The following is a 23,486-nucleotide window of genomic DNA, read 5'->3' on the forward strand; positions in this document are numbered from 1 at the left end:
CAAATGGAAGGAGGCTGGGGGAGTGGATGGCTCCTTTCCTTACCTTACTGAGATCTGCTTTAACATCACTGCCATGTGTATGCAATTAAACCTGGTGTGAATCCACGTCCCCCTAACTAGCAGTGTGCCTTCTGTGTCCCACCTCCTTGCTTTGGATATTTCGATGGTGCCTCCTGTCATGGATCTGATCAGGTGGCTTCTCTCAACTCCCTCGGGATCTACTGCCTGCTCTCACCTTGGCCAGCCTCCCCAGGGCCATCTTGTGGCCAAGTTGGCTGCCCTTGCAGCTGCTCAGGTGGAATCCTGGAACCACGCTGACTCCCCTCTTTCCCTTAACACCCATATCCAACTCATTGAGGAATCATGCTGGATCTTCCTTCAAAACATGCCCAGAAGCCACCTGCTTCTCGCTGCTCTGTGGCTTCCACCCTTCTTCCAGTCTTCATTCTGTTGCTTAGGGATTTCTCAGGTAGTAACCCTGCTTCCACCCTCCCCTGCCCATACCGAATCATTCCTAGCATAGCAGCTGGAATAATCCTTTAGGGGTAAGTCAGGTCTTGTCAGTGCCACCCCCTATAAGCAAGCCTTCCATGACTCCCCAGTCCCTCAAGGGGAAATCCTCAGGAACTTCTGTATCTTCATATGCCTCTACTCTCCCCAGTCCAGCCACACAGTGGCCCCATCACAGCGATCAAAGGGGCTAGCACAGCTTGCCTGGTGCCCTCCCACCTTGGCTCCAGTGCTCCCTTCCCCAGCCAAGGCACAGAAGACCACAGTCTCCACCACTCCACATTCCTGGAACTTTACTTCCCAACTAGCATGTTCAAGAGATCACCTCCATTGCCTTGGCATGAGCATGGCCTCCACTTCCCAGGGGTAATGGAGGCTCTAGGCAGGCAAGATTGTGACTTATTTTGTTCACTGTTACATCTTTAGACCTTAGAACAGTACTTAGTTCATGACAGGCACACAAGAAATATTTCTGGGATATTAAATGGAAGGATGGTGTGGTGGTGAAGAGTATACCAGATGGCTGTCAAGAGCTGGCGGTGCCATACCTGGCACACAGCAGCACCAAGGGTCACTCTGTGAGGTCAGCACTCACCTTCTAGGAGCTTGTAGGACACGCTGATGTTGGGGCAGAGGAACTGCACGGGCAGCAAACGGAATTGGTGGAAGGTGCCGGGAGGCCTGTTCTCTCGAATGCGGAAGGAGACACCAGTCTCGGGGAAGCAGAGCTCCCGGGGTTTGAGGGAACCACAAGCTGGGAAGGAGGTGTTAATGAAGGAGAAGTACACACGGGCACAGCCTGGCCACTGGCACTCGCCCTCACGCAAGGATGCAGATGACAGGAAGACCTGGACGTAGATGGTGAGCACAGGGAAGCCGCCATCTGTAGACAGAGAAGTCAGGCCTGGTGGGGCATCACCATACCAGCAGGGGAGGGGGCAGGAGCTCCAGGGCTGGTGGAAAGTCCAGTCCTCACCCTTGTCCACAGGGCTCCACTGGGCTCTCTACGCTGCCTGGCCACCTCCTGCCTGCCCTGAGCTGCCCTAGACCTGGTGCCTGTCTCTGCTCATGGTCCCATGGTTCTGCTCCCTCTGCCTAGGGTGCCTCACAGGCCTGCCTCTCTTGTCACTCGGGTCTCAGCTCAAATACCACTCTTTCAGGTGCTCTGAGCACTGGGGTCTACTATTCCTCCTATTTCTCCCCACCAGCCTCTACTGCATTATTGCCCCCTCAGAGGGGTGCCCTGAGTCCTGGGTCTAATAGCAGGTTGAGAGCTTTGCCAGGCTGGTTTCTACTTTGCATGGTGCACATGTACTGCATGGGGGGGGGGTCTTCACCCTCCCCAACCCTCCCCAAGGGCTTTCCTCATCGGTACCACTGCAGAGACACACCCATAGACAGAGGACAGACTTTCCCAGCACCTGGAGGGGGGAATTTCCAGCAAACTCCATCATGGAGGCTCTTTCTCCAACAAGGTCTGGATCTCTGCCAGAGTGATAAGGACTCTTCCTCTCTCTCAGCCCCAGGGTAGTGGCCACTCCCCTATGTTTGCACCTCACCCTTCACTCTTACACAGCAGGGATCACACAGGAGCCACCTTCCCGAGCCTCAGTGTGCGTGTGATGTGGGCTGTGAGAGAAGAAGACAGGGTGGGGTCAGGCAGCTCCCTTACTGCGGATGCTGAGCTTCTCCCAGGTGCTGTGATCCAGGCTCCGGTTAAGGTAGAGAAGGCCTGTGTCCTCCTCGATGCGGATCCAGTCATTCTCATGCAGCCTTGCACGGTAGGCGATGCCGTAAAGGTGCTGGCCTAGGCGGAAGCTAGGCACCTCCTCAGGGATGTCCCGCAGGGCATGGACATAGAGCAGGGGCATGCCAGATGGCTGGTCCACATACAGCTTCTCCCAATAAGCATCCCTGGAGAAGTAGAGTCCCAGTGGAGCTGCAGAAAGCAGGGAAGCATGTGAGGGAGGGAGTGGTGATGACAATATCCAGAGCAGACCTCCCAGGCAGACCAGCACTCTCTAGCAGCTTTAGTTCACACTTTGATAAAAAAAGGTTCTCTATGGACCAAAAATTTTACTAACTAAAATTCCAATCTAGCATAAGTAATAGTTTATAAGCAAAACTGTGTGTAAGTTAGGAGTCTCCTCATTCTGAAATTATAAGAAAGAGATCTCAGCTTCCAGAATTTATAGAATTAAAGACTTTCATACATAAATACATAAATAAATAAAATTCTGATCTTCGTAGGACTTTCTTATCTATAATCCTAACATCAACGCACAACTATCTGTGTAGCTAAACACAAGCTGCAAGTGGATTGCCGTAAAACAGATAAAGAGAGGAGGAGGCAGTATAAAACCACTATAAAATCATTCTCAATTACCCAAGTTTGATAAAAGCTGGGAGTTTACCCTGGTTTCTCACCAAATCACCTGAACCCAAGGTTTTCAAGTGTACACGAGGATGCCAGACAAGCAGGGCAGGCAACAGTCACCTAAAATGAACCAGGACCTTATTCATTCATTCATTTATAAGATTTATTTATTTTAGAGAGACAGCGTGCACATGCAAGTGTATGCATATTGGGGGAGGGGCAGAGAGAGAATCTTCAAGCAGTTTTCCCCACTGTGCTTGGAGCCTGTAGTCGGGCTTGATTTCATCACCTATGAGATCATAACCTGAGCCAAAACCAAGAGCCAGACACTTGATCAACTGGGCCACCTAGGTGTCCCTGGACCCGGGCACTTTATAAGAGAAACAAATCTTTATCTAAAGTTAAACACTCCTACCGTTTGACCCAGAAATCCCACTGACTTTATCCAAGAGAAATGAAAACATATGTCCATTAAATGACCTATTCACAAATGGCAGGGTTATTCACACAGTCAAGAACTGGCAACAGCCCAGATGCCCTTCAGCAGGTCAGTGGATATGCAAAGTGTAGTTTTCACACCACGGAATCCTATGCAGCAATAAAAAAAGGTGAACTACTGATACACACAACAACCTGGAAAGATATGTAAGACATCATGCCAAAGAGAAGAAGCCAGGCACAAAAGAATACACATGGCATGATTCTAACTAATTTTAGGTAACAGAAAGTAGACTGGCTACCTTTTAGGGGTGGGAGGAGGCAAAGGGCTGGAAAGGGCAGGAAGGAACATTCTGGGGAATGTAGGTCCCACGTCCTGATAGCAGTGTGGGTCTTAGCTGACAATGTACAGCTAAGAGTTGTGCATTTCAACTTAGGTACATTTTCCCTAAAAACCCGATCACCAAGGGACTGTGGGTAGAGAGAGCCATGGTTGCCTCAAGGGAGAGGATGTTGACCATGGCCTTGCTGGATAAGCTCATGTAGGACCTCACTACTCTGCTGACTTTGTGTAAGTTCAACATTTCTCATATTAAAACGTTTTTAAAAATAGAATTTCCAATTAGAATAAATAGACGAACAATGCTTGAAAACCACTAAAACCCTGCAAATACTCTATAATGCATAGAAAGTACCCAATACACAATGCAAACATTAGAACTACCTGTGGATTTGCTCTCGTGTAGCCAATTTATCTTTTCAATAAACTTGTTTCTACCTAGACCCCACTCTTCTCATAGCTGTTGGGGTTAGCAGCCAGGCCAGTTTGCACCAACAGAGGATACTCCCAGCACCGCTTGGGTCCCTAAGGACACATTTGGGTATGGGGAATCAAGTGCCAAGTGGAATCAGGTGAAGACACCAGGTAAGCCCTTTCCAGGTCCCCAGACATGATAAAACAATAAGCAAACAGGAAGGCTGCCTGCACTGTGGAATGTTTTCCAGGATGACTTCAAAAGGCAGCCAAGGCTGCGAGTACCAATTTGGGGGGAAGTGTGCATTTGGCCCCACCTGCTCCCTGCCAGACAGGCCTGGACTGGGAAGGAGCAAGAGGGAGAGGGAGAGAGGGAGAAGGAAGCGGGGAAGAGAAGGAGAGAGAGAAGAGAGGGAGAAAGGGAGAGAAGGGAGATAGATGCTCTGGCCAGAGCCAAAGGCACTAACCCCACACTAACCACAGAGATGGAGAGAAGTGGGGTGGAGGCACGACAACAATCATAGAGTGGCCTTTCAGACCTTTGGAAAGCCCTTCTCTAGGAGAGGTCTTCTTGGAGTGGGACCTAGAATTACTTGGTCCCTGTGGGTGCAGTTCAGAGAGGCCCTCCGAGGAGCCTGCCCTGTGCTCTGAGCTAAGGTTTCTTGGGGGGAAGGATCTACTCCAAAGTGTCACATTGGCTGCCATTCAAGGGGGAGGCAACTTATGGGGCGCCATGAAGTCACACTGGGGAGGGAGTGCTGAGATCATGCTTCCCCCACCCTGGGGCCTCACCAGCAGACACTATGAGCAGGAGCTAGCTTGAATGCCACCTGAATCTCCCCACATCCTCCCCACTGGCCAGGAGGACACAGGTTCTCAGATGCACTCAGGGCTGACCTCCTTGGGATTCAGTGGCTGCCAGGTAACAGGGACAGGAGGGCAGCTCAGAGAGCTGTAATGGCTGCTGGCTTCTTGCTGCTCCTGCTGAAGGGTAGCTGAAGACACGAGCACAAGGCTGAGCTGAGTGATGGGCCATGGCTGATAGGTCCTTGGAGGGTCCCTGCACAGGTAGGATCCCTTCCAGAGGCTTGCATGTCCCACGAGAGGCATTCACACACCTCACAGAGTGGAGCCCTAAAGGGGACCCTACTGACTCATCAAGTCATGGCTCAGACAAAGACAGAAATGTTCCCTGTGTGTGAGGAGCCACCCACAGGGAGGGGACAGTGGTAGAGGAGTCCCAGATGGGGCTTGGCAGCCACCTCCCACCAGGAGTGTGCCTGACCCTGCTCTGTGCTGCCTGGCAGGGTGACTCCTGGCTTGTGATCCTCAGCGGGGCCATCCAGTCTCCCCCACAGAAATCTGATATTATAGGGGCTCCCAACCCATGGCAGCATTCCAGCATGGCCAAGTCCTGGAAGGCAGGTTCAGAAGGGGAATCAGAGCCACGCACAGCACTGCTGCTCCACAACAGGGGACTGGATCATGAGCAGCAGCCAGCTAGGCTTCCTTGCCATCCAACATTCCATGAAGGTTCCACAATTCAGAGCATCCAGCAGGAGCTCAAAGTGAGGGCTGGGGCAGGGGGTGTTAGGGAAGGTGATATTCACTGCCCCACGGACAGAAAGAATGACTCTCTTCCCCCCACAACCTTCTGAAGATGCTGGCCCCCTGCAGGCTGCTGCTGCCTCTCAAAGGTGGAGTGTAGGGTGAGCACAACCTGGCTGGATGGCTCTGGGAGGCAACACAGGACAAGGCTAATCCTCCATGCATACATGTTGACCTTCCATCCTCTCCACAGCTCCAGACAGACAGTGTCAGGACCACTGCTTCGCAAACACAGACAATGAGGCAGAAAGAAAGTTTATTTGCTCAAGGGTATGCACATAAGACAGCAAGAGAACTGGAATTTGTAAAGCAGTCTTTTCAAAGAGGCACATCCTTCACCAGCGCACTCAGCTCCCTGGGCCCCCACAGCGGCCATGCTCTTGATCCCCAGCTGACCATGCCTGGGCCCCCACTGAGGTAGCCCTGCCTGCTGGGACAGGCTTTATTCCCCTATAAAGTCTTGAGCAGTGATTAAACCTTACTGCAAGTCAAGAATATCAACTCGAGGGGAAGACAGTCCTAATGACCAACCAACTCTCTGGGCAGCTTGGCATTTCTGGGCACAAAAAGGAGGAAAGACTGACTCCCAGTGGTCTTACAGGGTGGTGGCCAGGGGCAGCCTGGACTTGTGACACCAACACTAGGTCAATACCAGGTAAGGAGGGAGGTCAGCCCAGACAAATGCTGCCCCTACCCTGGCAGAAGGGCACAAATCAACCCTTAATGATCTGAGATGCTGCCATTGTGCCTCAATTCCCAGCGCTGCAAGGAGTGCTACCAGTCCTTAAGACTGGACATAGACCAGGCAGCCTGTGTCTTCCAGAGCCTGTGTTTTAGTGTGCCTGACTGGTCCAAGGAGAGGGGTGAGGTCTGCGCTCTTGCCCCCAGAGGACCAGCGAGGGGACTCTGCATATCCACAGAGCTTATATCTTGAGGAGGCAACACAGTCTCTGCCAGCACCTTCTCTCAGGACACACATTCCTGGCCCTGGTCAGCAGAATAGAACTGAGTAAAACTTGGCTGTTCTTGGAGCCACTGTGGGGAGGGTTTTTCAGGTGGCTCTGGTGACACCTGGGGGCTGCAGGACAGCAGACAGGTCTGGTCAGGGGGATTCTCTACCCAGAGTGTCCTACCCTGCTGGGTAGATAGGAGCAGCCCCAGAACAGGGCTCCCTTCTGGGGGGGCCTCCTTGACTGTACACACTTTCAGTGGTACAGGGGCTAGGATGCAGGAGATCCCAGCTCCCAGAGCTCCCTACCCCCAAGCTGGTACAGTTCCACCCATGCAGACCACATGTCCAGGAGAGAATGGGCCCTGCTTGCTCTCTCTCTCAGAGCCCAGCCCTACAGGATCCATGTGGGGCCCAGGCGATTGCTGCCAAAAGGGGTTTGTGGGTTGGGCAATGATTGTGAGCAGAAACAGACTTACATGCACTTAAAATACCTCCCAGGTGGTCCCTGTAGCTGGGTATGGCTCCCTTAATGCTCCGGTATGTCACAGACACTTCTAGATGGAAAAAACACATGGTCCAAGGCAGGGAACTGAAGAGGAGGGTGCAGGGCCGGCTTCAGGTGGGCACAGCCTGGGCAGGCCCAAAGGGATTAATGCCCTGATGTCACTGTTTTGAAACTCGTCACAATTCTAGAACAAGGGGTCTGGATCTTCATTCTACACTGGGCCCCATGAATGATGCAGCCACTCCTGGCAGGTGGATGAGGAGAGCCTGGGATGGGCCACTGGTGTTCATTTTCACAGTGTGCCAGCCTCCACTGTGTCTCAGTTTCTCCAGCTGCAAATCAGAGAAGGGCATGCTGGGAGAGGAGCAGACAGGGCAGGTACAGGCAGGCCTCACCTTTGCATAGGTATGTACTCCACAGAGCTCATACTTCAGATTCACAGCTGCTGTGTGTAGATCCCTTTACTACCCCATTTCACAGTTTGGAACACTGCAGCTGGGAGGTAAGAAGCCTTACCGAGGTCAATGGGCTGTGGTTCTGAATCTCGGGGTTTGGTACAATGGCTAACAAAGTGGCAGTGGGCATCAGACACTGGAGTCAGTCAGCCCACCAGGAGGCTTGCTGCTGGCCCTTTCTGCCAGGAAGGGCTGCCTGGCCTGTGGGCTCAGACCTGCCTCTGCTGAGAGCTGCCTCTCTGGCCCTTTGGGTAGGTCAACACAGCAAGATTTGCAAGGCCTTCCCTACCCATACCTTTCATCTCTGAATGCCACGTGGTGCCAGGATCCTCCCTCATACCTCATCTAACGTTTCTGCCTGAATACTGCAGCCCATGGTTCTGGCTGCTCAGGTGGCCCCTGCTGCACGGCACTACGCTGAGGGGTGAGGCGCTGGCCCTTCCTCACACAGGATGATGGGTCCCATGCCGCTCATGGCACACCTGCCCAAGGCTCACATCACTGCTCACGTTCAGAGAGACCCCATCTGCTCCCACTCTGCCAGACCCCGACAGGGAAAAGGTGTGGAAATCACATTCAGCAGGGACCAAGTGCTATCCTGCTCTGACCAGGCCCTCTTCTCCCCCCTCCCCCAACATCTCCTTCACAAGCAAACCCACCACAGTGTCTGCCAGGTGGGTTCCGATGGTTACATTTAGTACAGCCCCAGCCATGGTGTGCCTTTACCTTGTACCATTTTATAGCCTGGAAAGGTAGTTTGCAATGCTCCCCATTTGGTTTGCAGATTTAAATTATTTGTATTTGGGTACAAATGGAAGCAGGCCCACACCCCCTCCCCTCCCTCTCTTTCATTCAACACTTCACAAGGGCACATGCGCTTGCACACACATCCTTATGCCCACGCTAGACTCTGAGCACCTCCCTTTGCAGTGAGCAGGATGCTGAGGACACTGCAGATGGTCAAGGGCTGTGCTCCTGCTTCTGGCTGTTTTACCTTGCTTTTTCTGGCTCCTGCTGCCTAGGGAGAGCCAGCATCAGAGAGGTGTAGGGACATTCCGTGTGCTCCACCCTGTTCACCTGCCCAAAGCACATGGTCCCTTGGTGCCTGCACAGCCCACACCTGAGTCTGGTGATCATCTTCCCACAAACACTCCTGAGTACCCATCCACAGCCTTGGCTCCCCTGTGCCCTGGAGGGTTGTCTCCAGCCTGCCCTGAGGCTGCAGGCCAGCCTCTGGCCCAAGCAACCCAGCTAACTTCTCCATGAGCAGTAAGTGGCTACCCAGCTCTGCCAGCAGGCTCTCATCCCAGCCGGGGCGGGATCACCCACCTTCCCTGGGTGCCCTCAGCCTGAAGTGGCCCACAGAGCTCTCCTATACCTACTCTTATTCTCTCAACACAGCTTAGAAAGTTATGTTAACCTCTCCTGTTTCACTTGCTGGGTGAAGGCTGCAACCTTGGTGAGCTGACACTGATACACACATCTCTCATACACACACTCATTCTCACACACACATGGTTACAAACTCAACACACACATCCTTTGGCTCACTTAGTGTAGTGTAGCATAGCAAAGCCTAGTCCTGACTGTGGGCTCATCTTTGCCAGCTCTCCATGGTCCTGGCCAGCTATTGGGGCCACCCACAGCTCGCCTGAGGAGCCTCTGCTTTTGCTGCCACCCTCCGCGGTAGATGCGCTGCCCTCTGACCACGACAGTCCAGATCTGGGCATGTGCTTCCTGGCCAGATGCTCCTGGTCTCTCACCCCAGCTCAGGGCCTGTCTTCCCAGCTGCTATGAGCACTGGTGATCACTCATTGGGGCACGCAGTCACCCTGCCAGGGAAAGGCAGAGAGCCCCCAACAACTAAAAATGATCCAGGATGGTAGTATGGAAACTGGAATTCAGGACTCCTGAGAAAGAAAAGTACAGTAATGGTGTGCTCTTAGAACTGGGTGGGGTTAGTGGCAGTGCCGACATCTGTGTGCAGGGCAGGCCTCTCTTGCAGAATCCACTGGCTGGACAGCCCTGGCTCCTGCCTTTGATGAGCACCAGATCGTGTAGATGACGGTTTTATTATAACCCAGCAGAATCTCCTTAACAGACGATTTCCTAATGCCATCATCTTCGCTGGGAATGGGAAACAGACCCCTCCAGGTTCTCCCCAGGGGCAGCCCCTCCCTTTACAGGCCAGCTGTCCCTGTGCGAGTCCCTTCAGATCCAGCCCCAGTGCTGAGCACTAGCACCCTCTCAGGATGTGGCCTGTCCACACCACGGCCCCTTCAATCACATTCACATTTTCTGTCTTTTTTTTTTTTTTAAAGATTTTATTTATTTATTTGAGAGAGTGTAAGAGAGCACAAGAGCAAGGTGAAGGGCAGAGGAAGAAGCAGGCTCCTTGCTGAGCAGGAAGCCCGATACGAGGCATGATCCCTGGGCTTTGGGATTGTGACCTGAGCGGAAGGTCAACCTTCCGTGGCTGTGGCTGAGCTCAACCACTTAAGCTAAGCCACCCAGGTGCCCCATGTTTCCTCTTTATTCTACTGGAACGTTTTATACACATAAATGCATCATGCAGAACATTTATAGTGAAAGCAAATCCCACAGCAAACATCCATGAACCCAAAGCCAACTTTACCGGACACTTAGCAACACTGCTGCCTCTCCTGGGTCCCCACCTTCCACCTCGCCCTACTCACTTTGAACATGAACTTGGGGCTTGGGTTTCTCTTGCCTTTTCTTAAAAAAAAAATTTTTTTTTAAATCTACCTCATTCATGGAAGGTACTTTAGCTGTGTAAAGAATTCTGTAGGAAAGTTATTTTCTCTCATTCCTTCAAAGGACTTTTTTTTTTTTGGCTTTTGTTGCTGCTTCTGAGAACTCTGTGCTCGTTCTACTTGCATGTTCTACTTGGTATTCTCTCTTCTCTCTGGCTGCTTCTAGGACCTGCTGCCTTTGGTGTTATCTCCAGTGGTACTACAATAAGCCAGCCTGCCAGACTCCTGTGCTTGTTTCCTTCCCCTTGCCAACCCTCTGGATGTCGGAAGCTCCTTGTTCTTTCTCCTGTTCTCTCCTGGTAAACGGCAGCCCGTCCCAGAGCATTCATGGTCCGTGTTCATGAGCCTCTGTGCTGATGACTGCCCCGTTCTCCAGCCCTGACCGCCTTCCCAGTGCTAGGTGTGAATCTCTATGGCTTTCTGCAGCCTCTCCTGTCTCAGTACACTTAGAGGAGGACCCAGATTCCCCTCCCACCCATCCCCACCTCCTCCTCCCATCTTCCTACCCCAGTCAGGATACTACCCACCTAACTCTCACCAGGAGCTCTCCCGTCTCCCACCCCTCCCACCAGCCCACAGACTGCCCTCTGCCATCCCCAGTGCAAGCTGCCATGCTCCCACACCTCCCTCAAGTGGATGATGCCACACTGCTCAAGGGGCCTTCCTGAGCCCACTCTTAACCCAAGGCCACCTGTACAGAGTAACTAGGGTCAGTCGGATCATGTTACTCTCTGCTTGAAGCCCTGTATTAACTGCCCATAGCTTGTAGAATAAAACAGAGCTTCTTACCAGTGATGAGGCCCCAACTGTCCTCCCCGCAACTCACCTCCTCCCCACTCTCTCAAGCACCCACCTTCTAGGCATATCAGCCAATTCACTATATATGAGCTGAAAGAACAGACAAATGAGTGAACCAGTGAAGGCAATAATGAAGGAGCAAACCAATAAATACATGGTTTCACAAAGGGAGAGGAATCTGGGGACTTTTGGGAAATGGTACAAATTTGGGAAGAGGGAGAGGCTGTAGCTAAGATACCCTGGCTGGGTCTGATGGGCACTGGGAGCCATAGGTGCAGAGTCAGCAGCAGGATGAGCTGGAAGAGCCACCTGGATGCTCCTCCTATGCTCACAAGACTCATAAGGGACATGTGGTGCACTAGCCATCTTGGTGGGGCCAGTGGTGGGTGCTGAGCAAACAGCCACCAGGCTGACAACAAAACCTCTGATGCCTGCTCAGGAAATGACTTACTGGTAACTGAGGAACACTGCCAACTGGAGATGGTGGACAGAATGTGTGTGCTCACTTACACACACACACACGCATGTGGGCTCACTCTGCAATCACTATGCTTTGTCTCAGTAGGAGGTTCTGCTTTTACAAAGGATTATAATGTACAGATCAAATTTGCAAATCAAATTTATAAATAACAGATTTGGGAAGCATACAAGAGAATCCCAGTTTTTACAATTAATTGTGGTAAAATACACATAAAATTAATCATCTTAATTACTTAATTATTTTAATGTCCCAACAAGTACATCAGTCACCACTACAGCAGTGCAGCTTCAGTTCCAGTCTTCCACTCATTCCCAAAATGCTGCCAGCAGCATGCAGTGGGCAGCCTGTGCCACCATGGCCACAAGGTTGGGTGGCCATCCTGGTGTGGGCTGGGCACACAGCAAGGGCAAACTGGATAGGCCATCACACAAGGAGGAGCAGGTGGGCATCCCGGCACATACTGGGTGCCTGAATTTCCCATGATGAGCTCTGGGGCTCTGTTCCCAAAGGTTCTCTCTGGCACAGACCCCAGGGCTCTTGCCTGCCTGGCCAGGGGCACACACAGCTCTCAAGTCCCACCACATCCCTCCCTCCTGCCTCATCCTCACTGTGTGGTTCATGGCAGGGAAGGGCAGGGAGCCCAATGTGGGGTGAACTATCTCCCCAGACACCTGTCCTGTTGGGCCCTGACTGTAAAAGGTGGCTGGTAGCCTGGGTGAGCAGCTGGATGGAGGAAGAGAGACCTGGAAGCCAGCCCTTGCCTCAGAGATGCCACTCTGCACACACAGGCACACCCCACTACCTTTGTGAAAAGCTCTTCCTTGCACACTTCGCCAGAGCTCTTGTCCTTGGCCAGAAATGTCACTCCCCCCATTCAACGACGGGAAAGAGAAGCTGAGGTTCACCTCTCACACTCGGGTGGAAGTGCAGTCAGGGCCCACGTCTCCTGACACTGCTTGTATCGCCTACGCAGACCTCTGCCAAAAGTGGGGAAGGGGTCTGGGCATGGTTGAAGTTTGGGGGAATGAGGCCAATGACTGAGGTCTACAGCCCGGGTAGCATGGGAACCAGTAGTCCAGATCCACTCTTTGCACACAGGCCCCTGCTTTCTGCTCTGAGGGGCCTGGGCCCCAGGCTGTATTCCGCATGTACCCGCAACCACCGCCCACACTTCCACACCAGTCCAGGCCAGCTGCAGTAGCCTCACTGAGATGATGGACGCTCCTGCCCAAATGTGATTTTCCAGCTGCTGCTGAGTTAATCACCAGCCTCACTGGCAGTTCCTTCCGGCTTCTATGCAAAGGAAACTGCCAATTAGGTTGCAATTAATTTCTTACCCGGGGCAAGGCCTGGATGGAAAAAGACTGGCCACCCAAGTGGCCTGCTGATGACTGTGTGTGGGTCACCAGGCCCCCTTGGCTCCTGGACTCTCCTGCCCTGAGGCCCCAGCTGACTCCGGGTATGCTGGCCCGGGCCTGGGGGTGACTGGCCAGGACATCACCAGCTTTGACTCTGGTGCCTCTGCTTGGGGAACTGTCCCTCATGCTCCCAGAAGGGCACAGTGACTTAGATCTAAACAAATGTGTCACCCCACCTACCTTGAGTTCCTGAACAGAGATGGTCCTGCTCATTTTTATCTTCCCCCCTAGCACTCTTTGTGCAACATTAACTAGCAAGAATTCTACAGTACGCTTTTGGCGAGAGACTCTGTTCTAAAGTACTTTCCGTGCATTGTTCCATTTAATTAACACAACTGCCAGAAGTAGGGATGATTATGATGCTTGTCTTGCAGAGGGGAAAACTGAGGCAGAGAGAGACTAAGTACCATGCCCAAGGCCATTCAGACGGTAAGCCAAGAATTAAGCTAAGGGTCCTGCCTTGGGTGGTATGCGTGGTCGCCAAGCCCTTCTGCTCAGTGACGGCTGTATGTGTGCACACATGTGCAGAGAAGCCAGGGCACTAGGACCTGGGACACCAACCCACCTGCTTCCAGACCAGCTAGAAAATGCCATCATAAATAACCATCCATACCTCCCTTAGCCTCTTCTAAAAAGCAGGTGCCCTAGAAGTTACCTGGTATAAATATGTTAACATTTCAATGAAATGGGGTGAAGCTCAGGTAAGTGTGATGGGGAGTCTGCTCAGGCATTATCTGTCTGACAAGGACAGACACAGTAATGGTTGTGGCCTCAGAGGGGGCACCTGGCAGCTGCCCAACGATGCTAGGGGTCTGCCATGTCCTGCTGGATACAGAATTGAGCCTCGAGGAATCCTTCCCTCCATCCCACTGGGTACTATTTTCACCAAATACTTGAAAAGGTGGAATCAGCAAAGTCTAGCTTCTGCATATGTATGGTGACCCATGACTCCTATCTCCTGGGGGGTGGTCAGGGCAGCCCCTGGGAAGGTAGTACCTATACAGGCTGACTGGGACCAAAGCATCTGCACAAGCCAGCAATAGCATGTTGGTCAGAGCAGGGCCTACTGAGACTGCTATAACTCGATGGGGACTGGAAGGCCACCCTATGGTCTGGATGTGCTTCCTTGTCAAGTCTGAGAGAACTAGAAAGGGCCCTCTCCAAGGAAGGCCCTTTTCTCAGGGATTCAAGGAACAGACCTGGCCTCTTGCCCTCAGTACACACTCCTTCCTACGTGAGGCAGGTTTGGGATGTCACAGTACTTCCACCGGGAGCTCCCCCTTACTCCCTCCCAGCAGCTTTGGACCTGCTCCTCCCTCCTCTCCCTATTCCCCACTATAAGCCAGGACAGGTGCAGTCAGAGTGAACAGCAGGTGAGACCCCACTCCCCCACCCCCACCGCCCCGGCAGGGCCACCACGATCCCTGGAGCAGAAGCTGGGTTCTCTCTGGGGATGTGGGAGGCCTCAAAGAAGGCCCAAGAGTCTGCTCTGCTGGGAGGGTGTAAGAAAGAGAGCTGGGGAAGCCTCTGAGAGGGGCAGGTTCCAACATAGCATGGACCTGGGGCCAGAGAAATCGGCAGGTCCTAAGGGTCCACTGCCCACCTAGGGCTTTCCCCATCTATATGGTTTCCCTATCTATACAAGGACAAGGTTGCATCTGATGCTGAGGCTCCTTTTCATTATGATTCCCATATGAGTCTATGTGATAGAATTTATAGAATGAACTTCCTGACCAGGGACAAGTGGCAGGATGGTGGGCATGATGGAAACTGGGGTGGGCTTTGACCTAGGTGGTCTGTGTGCAGGGGGAGGGGGCTGGGCCATGTGATAGAATAGGATTAGAATCACAATTGTCTTCCTAGACCACCAATGATAAGGCAAAAAGACATGAGCCTAGATCCAAGAGAGAGATTTTAGTGCAACACATGGAAGCAGAAAGACAAGGGCAGAGCTGGGCCCAAGCCCATACCCCTTCACTAGGCCTCTCTGTGTGTCCAGCTTGGCATGCAGCCTTTCCAGGTCCGTTCCCAGCTGTGAACCAGGACAGGAACCCCTCCTTGGAAGCGTGGTTGGGACAGGCCAGGTACAGAGCACCTGCAGACAGAAGCAGTTCTCTGTTCTCCCTCCTCCATTCTTCCTCTCCCACCCTGGATGTGCATCTGCCTGGAGCCCACTAAGCCTTCCAGTTACTCCTCAGCCAAGGCCTGCCCACCTCCGTGCCACTGCCAAACACTCCTGTAGCTTGTGGGTGCAAGGGGGAGCAAATACCCCAGAACACACTGCTGTCCCAGGAAAATGGCTTCTAGGGACCATCAGCATGATATCACACAGCTACAATTACGATAATCAACTTACACTGGATCTGCCTGGTTATTTTTAGAGTCAAGATTGAGGTGTAGCAAGACAGGGCAGCCCTGAGTTCCCCTGCTGAGTCCTGCCTTGTCAGGTGGGCTGGGTGGGTTGCTGATTCCCGGCACCCCTCCTTTCCCTGGTCTTTCACAGGGTGACCCCTGGGCTGGGGCATCTTACACACAAATTGTGATGCCATTGTTTCTGGGGCATTCGAGCTTAATGTGTCTCAGGGTCCAGGTCTTCTGAGAATGTCCTCAGGGTCCCAGTGGGGTTATGGTGACTCAGCAGCAACCCCCCTTCCTCACCCCAAACATCAGGTGAACCCAGGTCCTCAAAAGGGATCTAGGGCTCTCAGTGACAGAAATGCTACTGACACAGTGAAATGCTAATGACACAAAAGGGCTTCTCAGGAATACCCGGTGGAGGTTTGATAAAGCAAGGTAAACCCAATAACCTAAAGAACCCTCACCCAATTAAAACACGGGCAAATGGCCTGAATAGTATTTCTTCAAAGAAGAAGATGCAAATGGCCAATGAGCATGTGAAAGATGTTCAACATCACTAATCATTAGAAAAATGGAAATCAAAAGTACAATGAGATACACTGTACCCAGTATGCTGCCTATAATTAAAGCAAAACAAAACAAAAATCCAGAAAATAACAAGTGTTGTTGAGGATGTGACAAAAATCAGAACTCTGACACACTGCTGGTGAGAATGTAAGATGGTGCAGCTGCTGTGGAAAACAATTTGGCAATTCCTCAAAAAATAAAACAGAATTACCATATGGCCCAGCAGTTTCACTCTTAAGTACATACCTAAGAGAACTGAAACCAGGGACGCAAACAGATATTTGTACACGAGTGTTCACAGCAGCATTATTCACCATGCTAAAAGGTGGAAACAATCCAAATATCCAACAGTAGGTGAATGGATAAATAAATGTGGTATTTACATCCAAGGGAATGTTACCCTTACAAGGAAATAAAATACTGATACATGCCACAGTGTATAAATACTTTGAAAATATGATGCTAAGAGAAAGATGCCAGAGATACAAAGGTCCATTTACATGAAATATCCAAAGCAGAGAAGCCCATAGAGACAGGACACGGAACAGTGGTTACCATGGGCCGGCAGGGGGTGGGGGCCTAGGGGGCAATGCCTAGTGGCTTCGGAGTTTCCTTTGTGGTGATGAAAATGTTGTGGAACTACATAGAAGTGACATCTAGACAACACTGTGAATATACTAATAAATGCCACTGGATTGGTCACTTACAATGGTTGATTTCATGTTATGTGAATCTTACCTCACCAAAAAAAGCAAACTGCAATCATCTGCCTCCCATCCCATCCTAGTCCCTGGGCCCAACACAGGCGCTGGCTGTGCTGACCAGCGGAGCTGACATGGAGGTGGTGGGGCTCAGGGGTGCGAGTCTAGAGAAGGGGGCCCCCGAGAGTGCATGCAGGAGCCCCAGGGTGTGCATTCCCACTCCCCAGGCTCTCCTTTGTACCCTGGGCCTCTCTTGAGGAGAGAAGGGCCATGTGATGGGACTCCAAGCCACAGAACATGGGCAGAGTGCCCCTCCCTGAGCACATGGCTGGCCATGGAGCAGCTAGAGGGGCACCGCACCGCAAGCAGGAGAGTCACTAAGACTGGGGGGGGGGGTCTCTGTTACCAAGTACAATCTCACCTGCCCTCAAAGATTCGAGTGGGTGGGAAGCTGAGAAGCAAAGAATATTTCAATGGTTTCTCACTCAAGACCCTTCAAAGTTCTGTGGACTCATGTCTGTGGTCCTGCTGGATGAATGTCCTGTGAAGACCACCCTGCGGGTTGCCGACATGACAAAGCTCAAACCCTCCAGTGGCAAAGCACCCCCCCCCCCCCCCCCCCCCCCCCCCCGTGCTAAGTGCACATTAACCCTGCTGCCAGCTACTCCAGGGCTAAGTGGCTGCTGGAACAGAGCCCTGCCCCCTGCCTCCACCCTCTCTCCTCCCCAGAAAGGACAGAGAGCAGTAGATGCCCCACAGCCAGTACTGAAGGGGCAGCATGGGGAGCAGGCAAGGAGAAAACCACCTGCACACACCCAGGACAAGCCCCAGGCCTGCCTTTCAGCATTTCACTGCTTCTGTCTTTGCTTGTTTCACTGGCAAGAGAAATTTAAAGAAAAAACTCACTAGACTCTCTAGATGCCTGCCATCACTCTGTACACCTCCAATTTAACTCCCCCCCCCACACCCCACCTTTGGGTCCTGGCACACAGAATGCACATTTTCCCCAGCATTGTCAAGGCCGTTAATTAAATTTTAGGAAGTTGCATTTTTTTCTTTTCCCCTTTCTAGAAGAGGGAGAATCACTGGAATTTGCTGGTATATAGACATCTACGGGGGGTGGGGGTGTCACCAGAACCAGCTTTGATGGGCAGTATCTTTCTGGGGGCCTTCTGATTTATTTTAGCAGCAGAGCCCTTTCTCCAATCAGTGATCAGGTCTGGCCAGTTGCTCAGAGCAGGGCTCAGAACTTCAACTCCCTGCATCCTCCTGCTGGGCCATCCTGCCTTCTAAGCACTGCTTAGAGCCCTGGACCCTGAGGAACCCATCAGCATCCCTGTCACAGAGGAGCAAAGGTCCAAGATGGCAATGAGGTACAACTGCCAATGCCTGAACCTGGGAGGGGGACTGGGGCCCCAGGACCTGCACCTCTAGGGGCACAGGCATCTTCCCTGAGTTAGGCCTGGAACTGGGCCCTGCCTGTCACAGAACCCCAGCCTTGGCCACTCTGGGCTTCGATATTGTTATGGACAACCAGAACCAGCCAGCCCACAGGTGCACAGGTGACCTTTCTGTGGTGGTACCCAGGCTGCTGTACTCTGTGGAGCCAGTCACAAGGCAAAAGCAAACAGAGGTGTTTGCTCAGGACTGGCCACCTGCTCTCCTTGGGGGCCCAGGTGGTACCTGAACTGCCAATCTCAAGGTCCTGTTGGCGTCATCTACCCCATGACCACGTTTTCTAGGTGGATCAGCTCCCGGGGCAGGGGGCTGAGGGAACAATACTACATTGCTGCCTCCTCTTTTCCCACCTGATCCTTGCCCAGAGTCTCGGAGAAGATGGTGCAGGAGCCCACTGGCTTCACAGCTCCAGCCTCTGTGACAAAGGGAGGTCCCAGAGGCTCCTATAACCACACAGCTTTGAAGCCTGAGATGGATGGGAGCCCAGGTCTGCTCCCAGAGTTTAGGAAAGGTGGAAAGGTGGACAGTAGAAAGACAGATGGGGAGGGAGGACAAGAAGGCCCAGTCTACATGGGCTCCCAAGTGTCTTGGACCTTTGGCTCAAAGAAAAAATCTGCTAAGGTCTTCCGAAGTGAGGTAGAGCCCTGCCTCCAAAGTCACAGCCTCCCTTAAACCCCCAACACCAGGCCTGGACTGCCACTCTGGGGTGGTGAAGGGAAAGCCAGGTGGGCTCTAGGAGGCCTCCTGGGCATTCCCACCTCTTCAAGCCTCCCAGGAGCACCCTCCCCAGGCCAGCAGAGGGCCACTTTCTGTACCTCCTCAGGCGGTCATCCAGTCCCCCTGCGTGGAAGGGAGATGGGCAGGGGGACTGGATGACCCCCTGCTGTCATTACCACATTGCAGTCCACAATCAGGATAGTCACCTGCCTGCCTGGCTGCCCATGGCCCTTTCCTACCCTGCCCCTTAGCCTGCTTCCTGCTGAGCACCTCCTCTGAAATCACACACATGTATTCGAGAGAAGTGATGGCTTAGTGCTTCCTTTACTGCCTGCCCCCCTCCCCCTGCCAACAGTGACAGCTCTGAGGTCAAAGGCCCTTATGTTGTCTCCCCGAAGGCATCCCCTGCCCCGGAGAAGCTCTCTAGGCAGCAGATGGTCCCTCTGGGAGTGTTTGTGGATCACTATTACTGTTATTGTTATTATTAAATCACTCATTCAGAGAAACAATTGCAGAAATGAGGAGGAGGAGGACACAGGGAGGGGGAGAAGGACATGGGGAATAGGAAAGCACAGGCAGGAGGAGGAAGAGGACACAGGGAGGAGGAGGACATGGAGAGGAGGGCATGGAGAGGAGGGTATGAGGAGGAGGAGGACACTGGGAAGAAGAGGGCATGGGGAACAGAAAAACACAGGCAGGAGGAGGAGAACATGGAGAGGAGGACGTGGGGAGGAAGAAGAGGACATGGGAGGAGGCAGACATAGGAAGGGGAGGACATGGGGAGAAGGAAGAGGACATGGGGACCTGAGCTGAGTGCTGCCAAGGTTAGGCGCCCCTGCATTACCCTCACATCAGGAGGTGTCCTCCCCTACGCCCACAGGAAGAGGGAGGGGATTCTACAGTAGAAATGCAGCCACTTCCACGGGATGGAAGGAAGCAGTACTAGGGGGCCGGGGGTGCCTCTCTAACTCTGCTTTCATTCCGGGGTGCCTGATTGGGCGCTTTCTTCTCCCAGTCTGCCCCGGAGCCCTGGGGAGGAGGTCTGTGTCCTGGATAAGGAGACACAGCTGCACCCATGCCCCGTGAAGCTCAGCACCCCACTGCATAGTAGCTTCTGTCAGGTGCTGGGTCCCCAGGCAGAGGGTACACCCTCACAGAGATCTCCTCCTGCCACACAAGAGCACACACGTCCCTCTCCTGGGGCTGGCTATGCCAGGGCCATGCCTGGGGGCTGTCTCTAAACCGGTAAGACTCCCAAACATCAGCTAAAGCAGTGGTCTGACCTAAGAAATCAGCCATGACCCTGCAGAGCTCCTGTTTCAAGCACAGCGCCACACTTCATTCCCATCGCTGTGCCAGACTGGTGGAGCCCTGAGCAGGTGGGTGAGCAGGCTCAGGGCTACCTTCCCTTCCCAGGATCCCTCTCAGCCCCATCCCTGGGCCTCACCACCACTGGCCCAGAGAGAAGGCACTGCTGAAAGCCAGAGGCCGGGGGTGGGGAATCACTAAGACTTCTCTGCCAGCTGTATGTAGGGCACAGTTTCCTCACCTGTGAAATGGGAAACCAAGGCCATGTCCCTCAGGGTTCCGGGAGGTTACAGGGAGCTAGCTGACATGCAGTGCTCAGTTGAGCACCAGCAGGCTGTGAGCTCCCTTGGGGTGGCTGCTGCTGACATCAGCCTTATCCAGTTAAGACCAGAGGACAGAGGAGTCCTCTCTCAGGTCACAGAGAGGGGTAAGGCCTCAGGGGGCTGTGGCAGCTTCCGGGCCCTCCAGTCACCTTGGCATCCTCAGGCTCCATTTTAACAGTTACCATCATTTTTAATTAGTTTTCTCTTCCCCTGGCTAAAAGGCCATTAGCTCCCCATTAGGTGAATGCATCCCATTTTCTTCACACCACCAAGGAAACAGTGATTTACTTAGCCATCCCTAAAGCAATTCTGCAGAATAAAGGCAATTTAGCAATGGGCTCAATAAACTTCCCCATTTGTTCTCAGTTTGCAGGCCCTGCCCTTACTTAGAAGCCCACCGTGTCCCTGGTTAGGCTAGGAGATGTTGGGGGCCCAGGGCAGCAGCGTGGGATGCCAGCAGCCCCCAGAAGTCAGAGTGGCTTAGTAGGGACACAGGCTAGGGTGGAGGAGAAAGAGGGAAGAGCCCAGGTGAGCTGGTAAAGCGGGACTTGTCTTCTGCTGGTCCCTGGCCAAGGAGAGGGAGGGGCCAAAAGAAAGTGAGAAGTAGGTGGCTGCCTTCCCAGGAGGGGCTGCTCTGACATCTGCTGGTTCAGGCATAAGTGGCCCACCCAGGCCACACTGCAGAGGGCTGGGCCTGGCATCCTGGAGAGGGAGCGCGCCAAGCCATGGCAAGTCTTCCCTTCTTTGCTGCCAGGGAGTGAAAGTCCTAGAGGCCTGTAGGGAGAGAGGGCAGGTCCTTCCTTGAAACCATAGGTGCTGAGCAAAAGGGAATCCAAGAAGTCAGGCCAAGAAGATGAGAGATGTGAATCCTGCTGGGGAAATGCAGGAGTCAGGGAAATGGTGCTGGGTGAGGTGTCAGCCTGGGAGAGCCCCAGAGCTCGGACTCAAACTGCTCATCCACATCCCAAGGGCGGCTGTTTCTGTGTTAGCAGCAAAATGCCAGAAACTCTTCTAGGAACAGGTCTTAGATGGAGGTTCCCCAGCTCTGGTTCTAGGATTGCTGGGGCTGATGGGCTCTGTCCTTGAGTGTATGAGGGGGTGAAGGGCAGGGGTCCCTATGTATATATGTGGGAACCCAATATGTGTACATGGCAGGAAAAGGGGCTGGGTTCCCTGGGTGAAGGTGGAGTATGAGGGTGGTCAGGCCTCACTCACTGTGGGAGTGTGTGTGTGTCCACAGGCAGTATGATCACAGATCCTTGAGCAAGAGCAGGAGTGTGTCTTGTGTGTGTGAGAGAGACAGAGACAGAGAGAGACAGAGACAGGGAGAGATACAGAGACCCTGTGTGTGTATGTGAGAGAGGAACCTTGTGTGTGTGTGTGTGTGTGTGTGAAAGAGAGAGACCCTGTGTGTGTATGAGAGAGACCCTGAGAGAGAGAGAAACCCCGTGTGTACATGTGTATGCACATGTGCACACAAACCCACCCACACGTGGACAGCATGATGTAGGAGAGGAGTCTGTGTCGGTACCTCTTTCTAAAGGCACATGTGCTCACGCACTATGACAGCGTGCACACACAGAGGGAACAAGCTGCGGGTATCTGTTCACGTCCCGTGGCCTTGCCGTGAGTGACCCTGTTCCCACCATTCTGGCTGGCTCTGAAGCAGCGGGGCCCCTTCTTCTAGGCCCCTGCCTCTTCATCTGGGTTGCCTCCCTACACCCCTCCTGTCAGTCCCCAGCAGAGAAGAGAGCTTCCTGCCTTGGGGAATTGTCAGCCAAAGGGGAAGGTCTCCCCTAGAGACTCAGAGCATCTCTTGGTGAAAGGCCGGGCCACTGGGATGCTGTGTCCACAAGAGGGCGCCCGAGGCCAGGCGGCTCTCAGCCTGGGTGGGTCCTGGAGCAGCAGCACGGGCCGCGGGTGCGGTCTGGTTCAGCTCAGGGAGAGCCAGCCTCATCAGCTCCACGGTGGCTTCAAGGGAAGGGTGCCCATATTCCTCTCCAAGGGCCCCAGCTGTCTCCTCCTGGGTGCTGCAGGGCCACTTCTCCACTCTCAGCATCGGCCAACGGGGGTTTCTCGGTCATCCCAAGGGAAGGGTGGGCAGGGTGGGACGCTTCTGTTCCCTGGACCAGAGAGCCTGTCTTTGGCCACCAAATTCTGTGGGCCAGGGGTGTGAGAAAGCCACCTGTCTTCCTGCCAAGTGCCACAGGCGGACCGTGGCAGCCTGGGCCCCACAGTCTAGCCCTTAGAGCCTCCCGGCACCCCAGCTCAGCTCATGGCTGTGGAAGAGCACAGGGAAATCCTCTGCAGGGTGCAGAAGCTGGCACAGGTTGCCTCGCCAGCTCTGGCTTCCGGCTCACACCTGACCACACACCTACAACTACAAAGTTACAACTGAGAGTTACAAGAGACCTTTAGAACATTCTATTTGTGTTTACTTCTGCTCTGACTGCAGCCTCCTAGGGGTCTTCCCCCAGCAGCCCAGTGACCCCAGACTTCTAACACAGGAAACTGACCCTCTCCCCCTCTTTCCTTCTCAAGGCAAGGGAATGGCTTCTCCCCTGTCCTCCCCGTGATGGGCTGGGAACACAGATTCTGGCTTCGGGATCTGCCAGGGAAACTCAGGATCCAGTCACACGAACGAAGCCTTGCGGCAGGCAGGTCTGTGAACCCAGAGTCTGCAAGAGCAGGGGCAGGAGGCAGGGGGCCACCACTTGCCCTGTCCCTGAGGGCCACAGGGAGGGAAAGCCCTTTGCAAGCAGCGGGGGACGCGGCTTCCCTGCTGCTTCGGCACATCAGCCAAGGCTGGCTCGAGGGGCACTGAAGGCGCGGCCAGGGGCTTGGGGGGCTCGGAGGCTGTGCTGCCGCAGGTCCCTTGCGCGCGGGAGTGGGCTGCGGCCGTGAGCAGCCTCCGCAAGGCCACGTCCGGGCTCGGCGCCGAGCGGGCCGCTGGCAGCGCAGGTCCGGCCCCGCTCTAAGGTGCC

General features: G+C 53.5%; 1 protein-coding gene across 2 annotated transcripts in view; it reads right to left on the bottom strand.

Annotated features, from left to right (window-relative positions):
• Positions 1-23,486, bottom strand: part of RET (ret proto-oncogene) — a 51,190-nt gene that overhangs the window by 25,712 nt on the left and 1,992 nt on the right. For both annotated transcript variants that reach the window (XM_072739462.1, XM_072739463.1), the window contains exons 2-3: positions 2,183-2,449; positions 1,106-1,393 (exon numbers count right to left, since the gene is read on the bottom strand). In XM_072739462.1, coding sequence (XP_072595563.1) covers positions 1,106-1,393; positions 2,183-2,381 — 487 coding nt within the window. In that variant the 5' untranslated portion in view covers positions 2,382-2,449. The remainder of the gene's footprint in view (positions 1-1,105; positions 1,394-2,182; positions 2,450-23,486) is intronic.

Source organism: Vulpes vulpes, chromosome 15 (assembly GCF_048418805.1).
Source record: "Vulpes vulpes isolate BD-2025 chromosome 15, VulVul3, whole genome shotgun sequence".
Lineage (NCBI taxonomy): Eukaryota > Metazoa > Chordata > Mammalia > Carnivora > Canidae > Vulpes > Vulpes vulpes.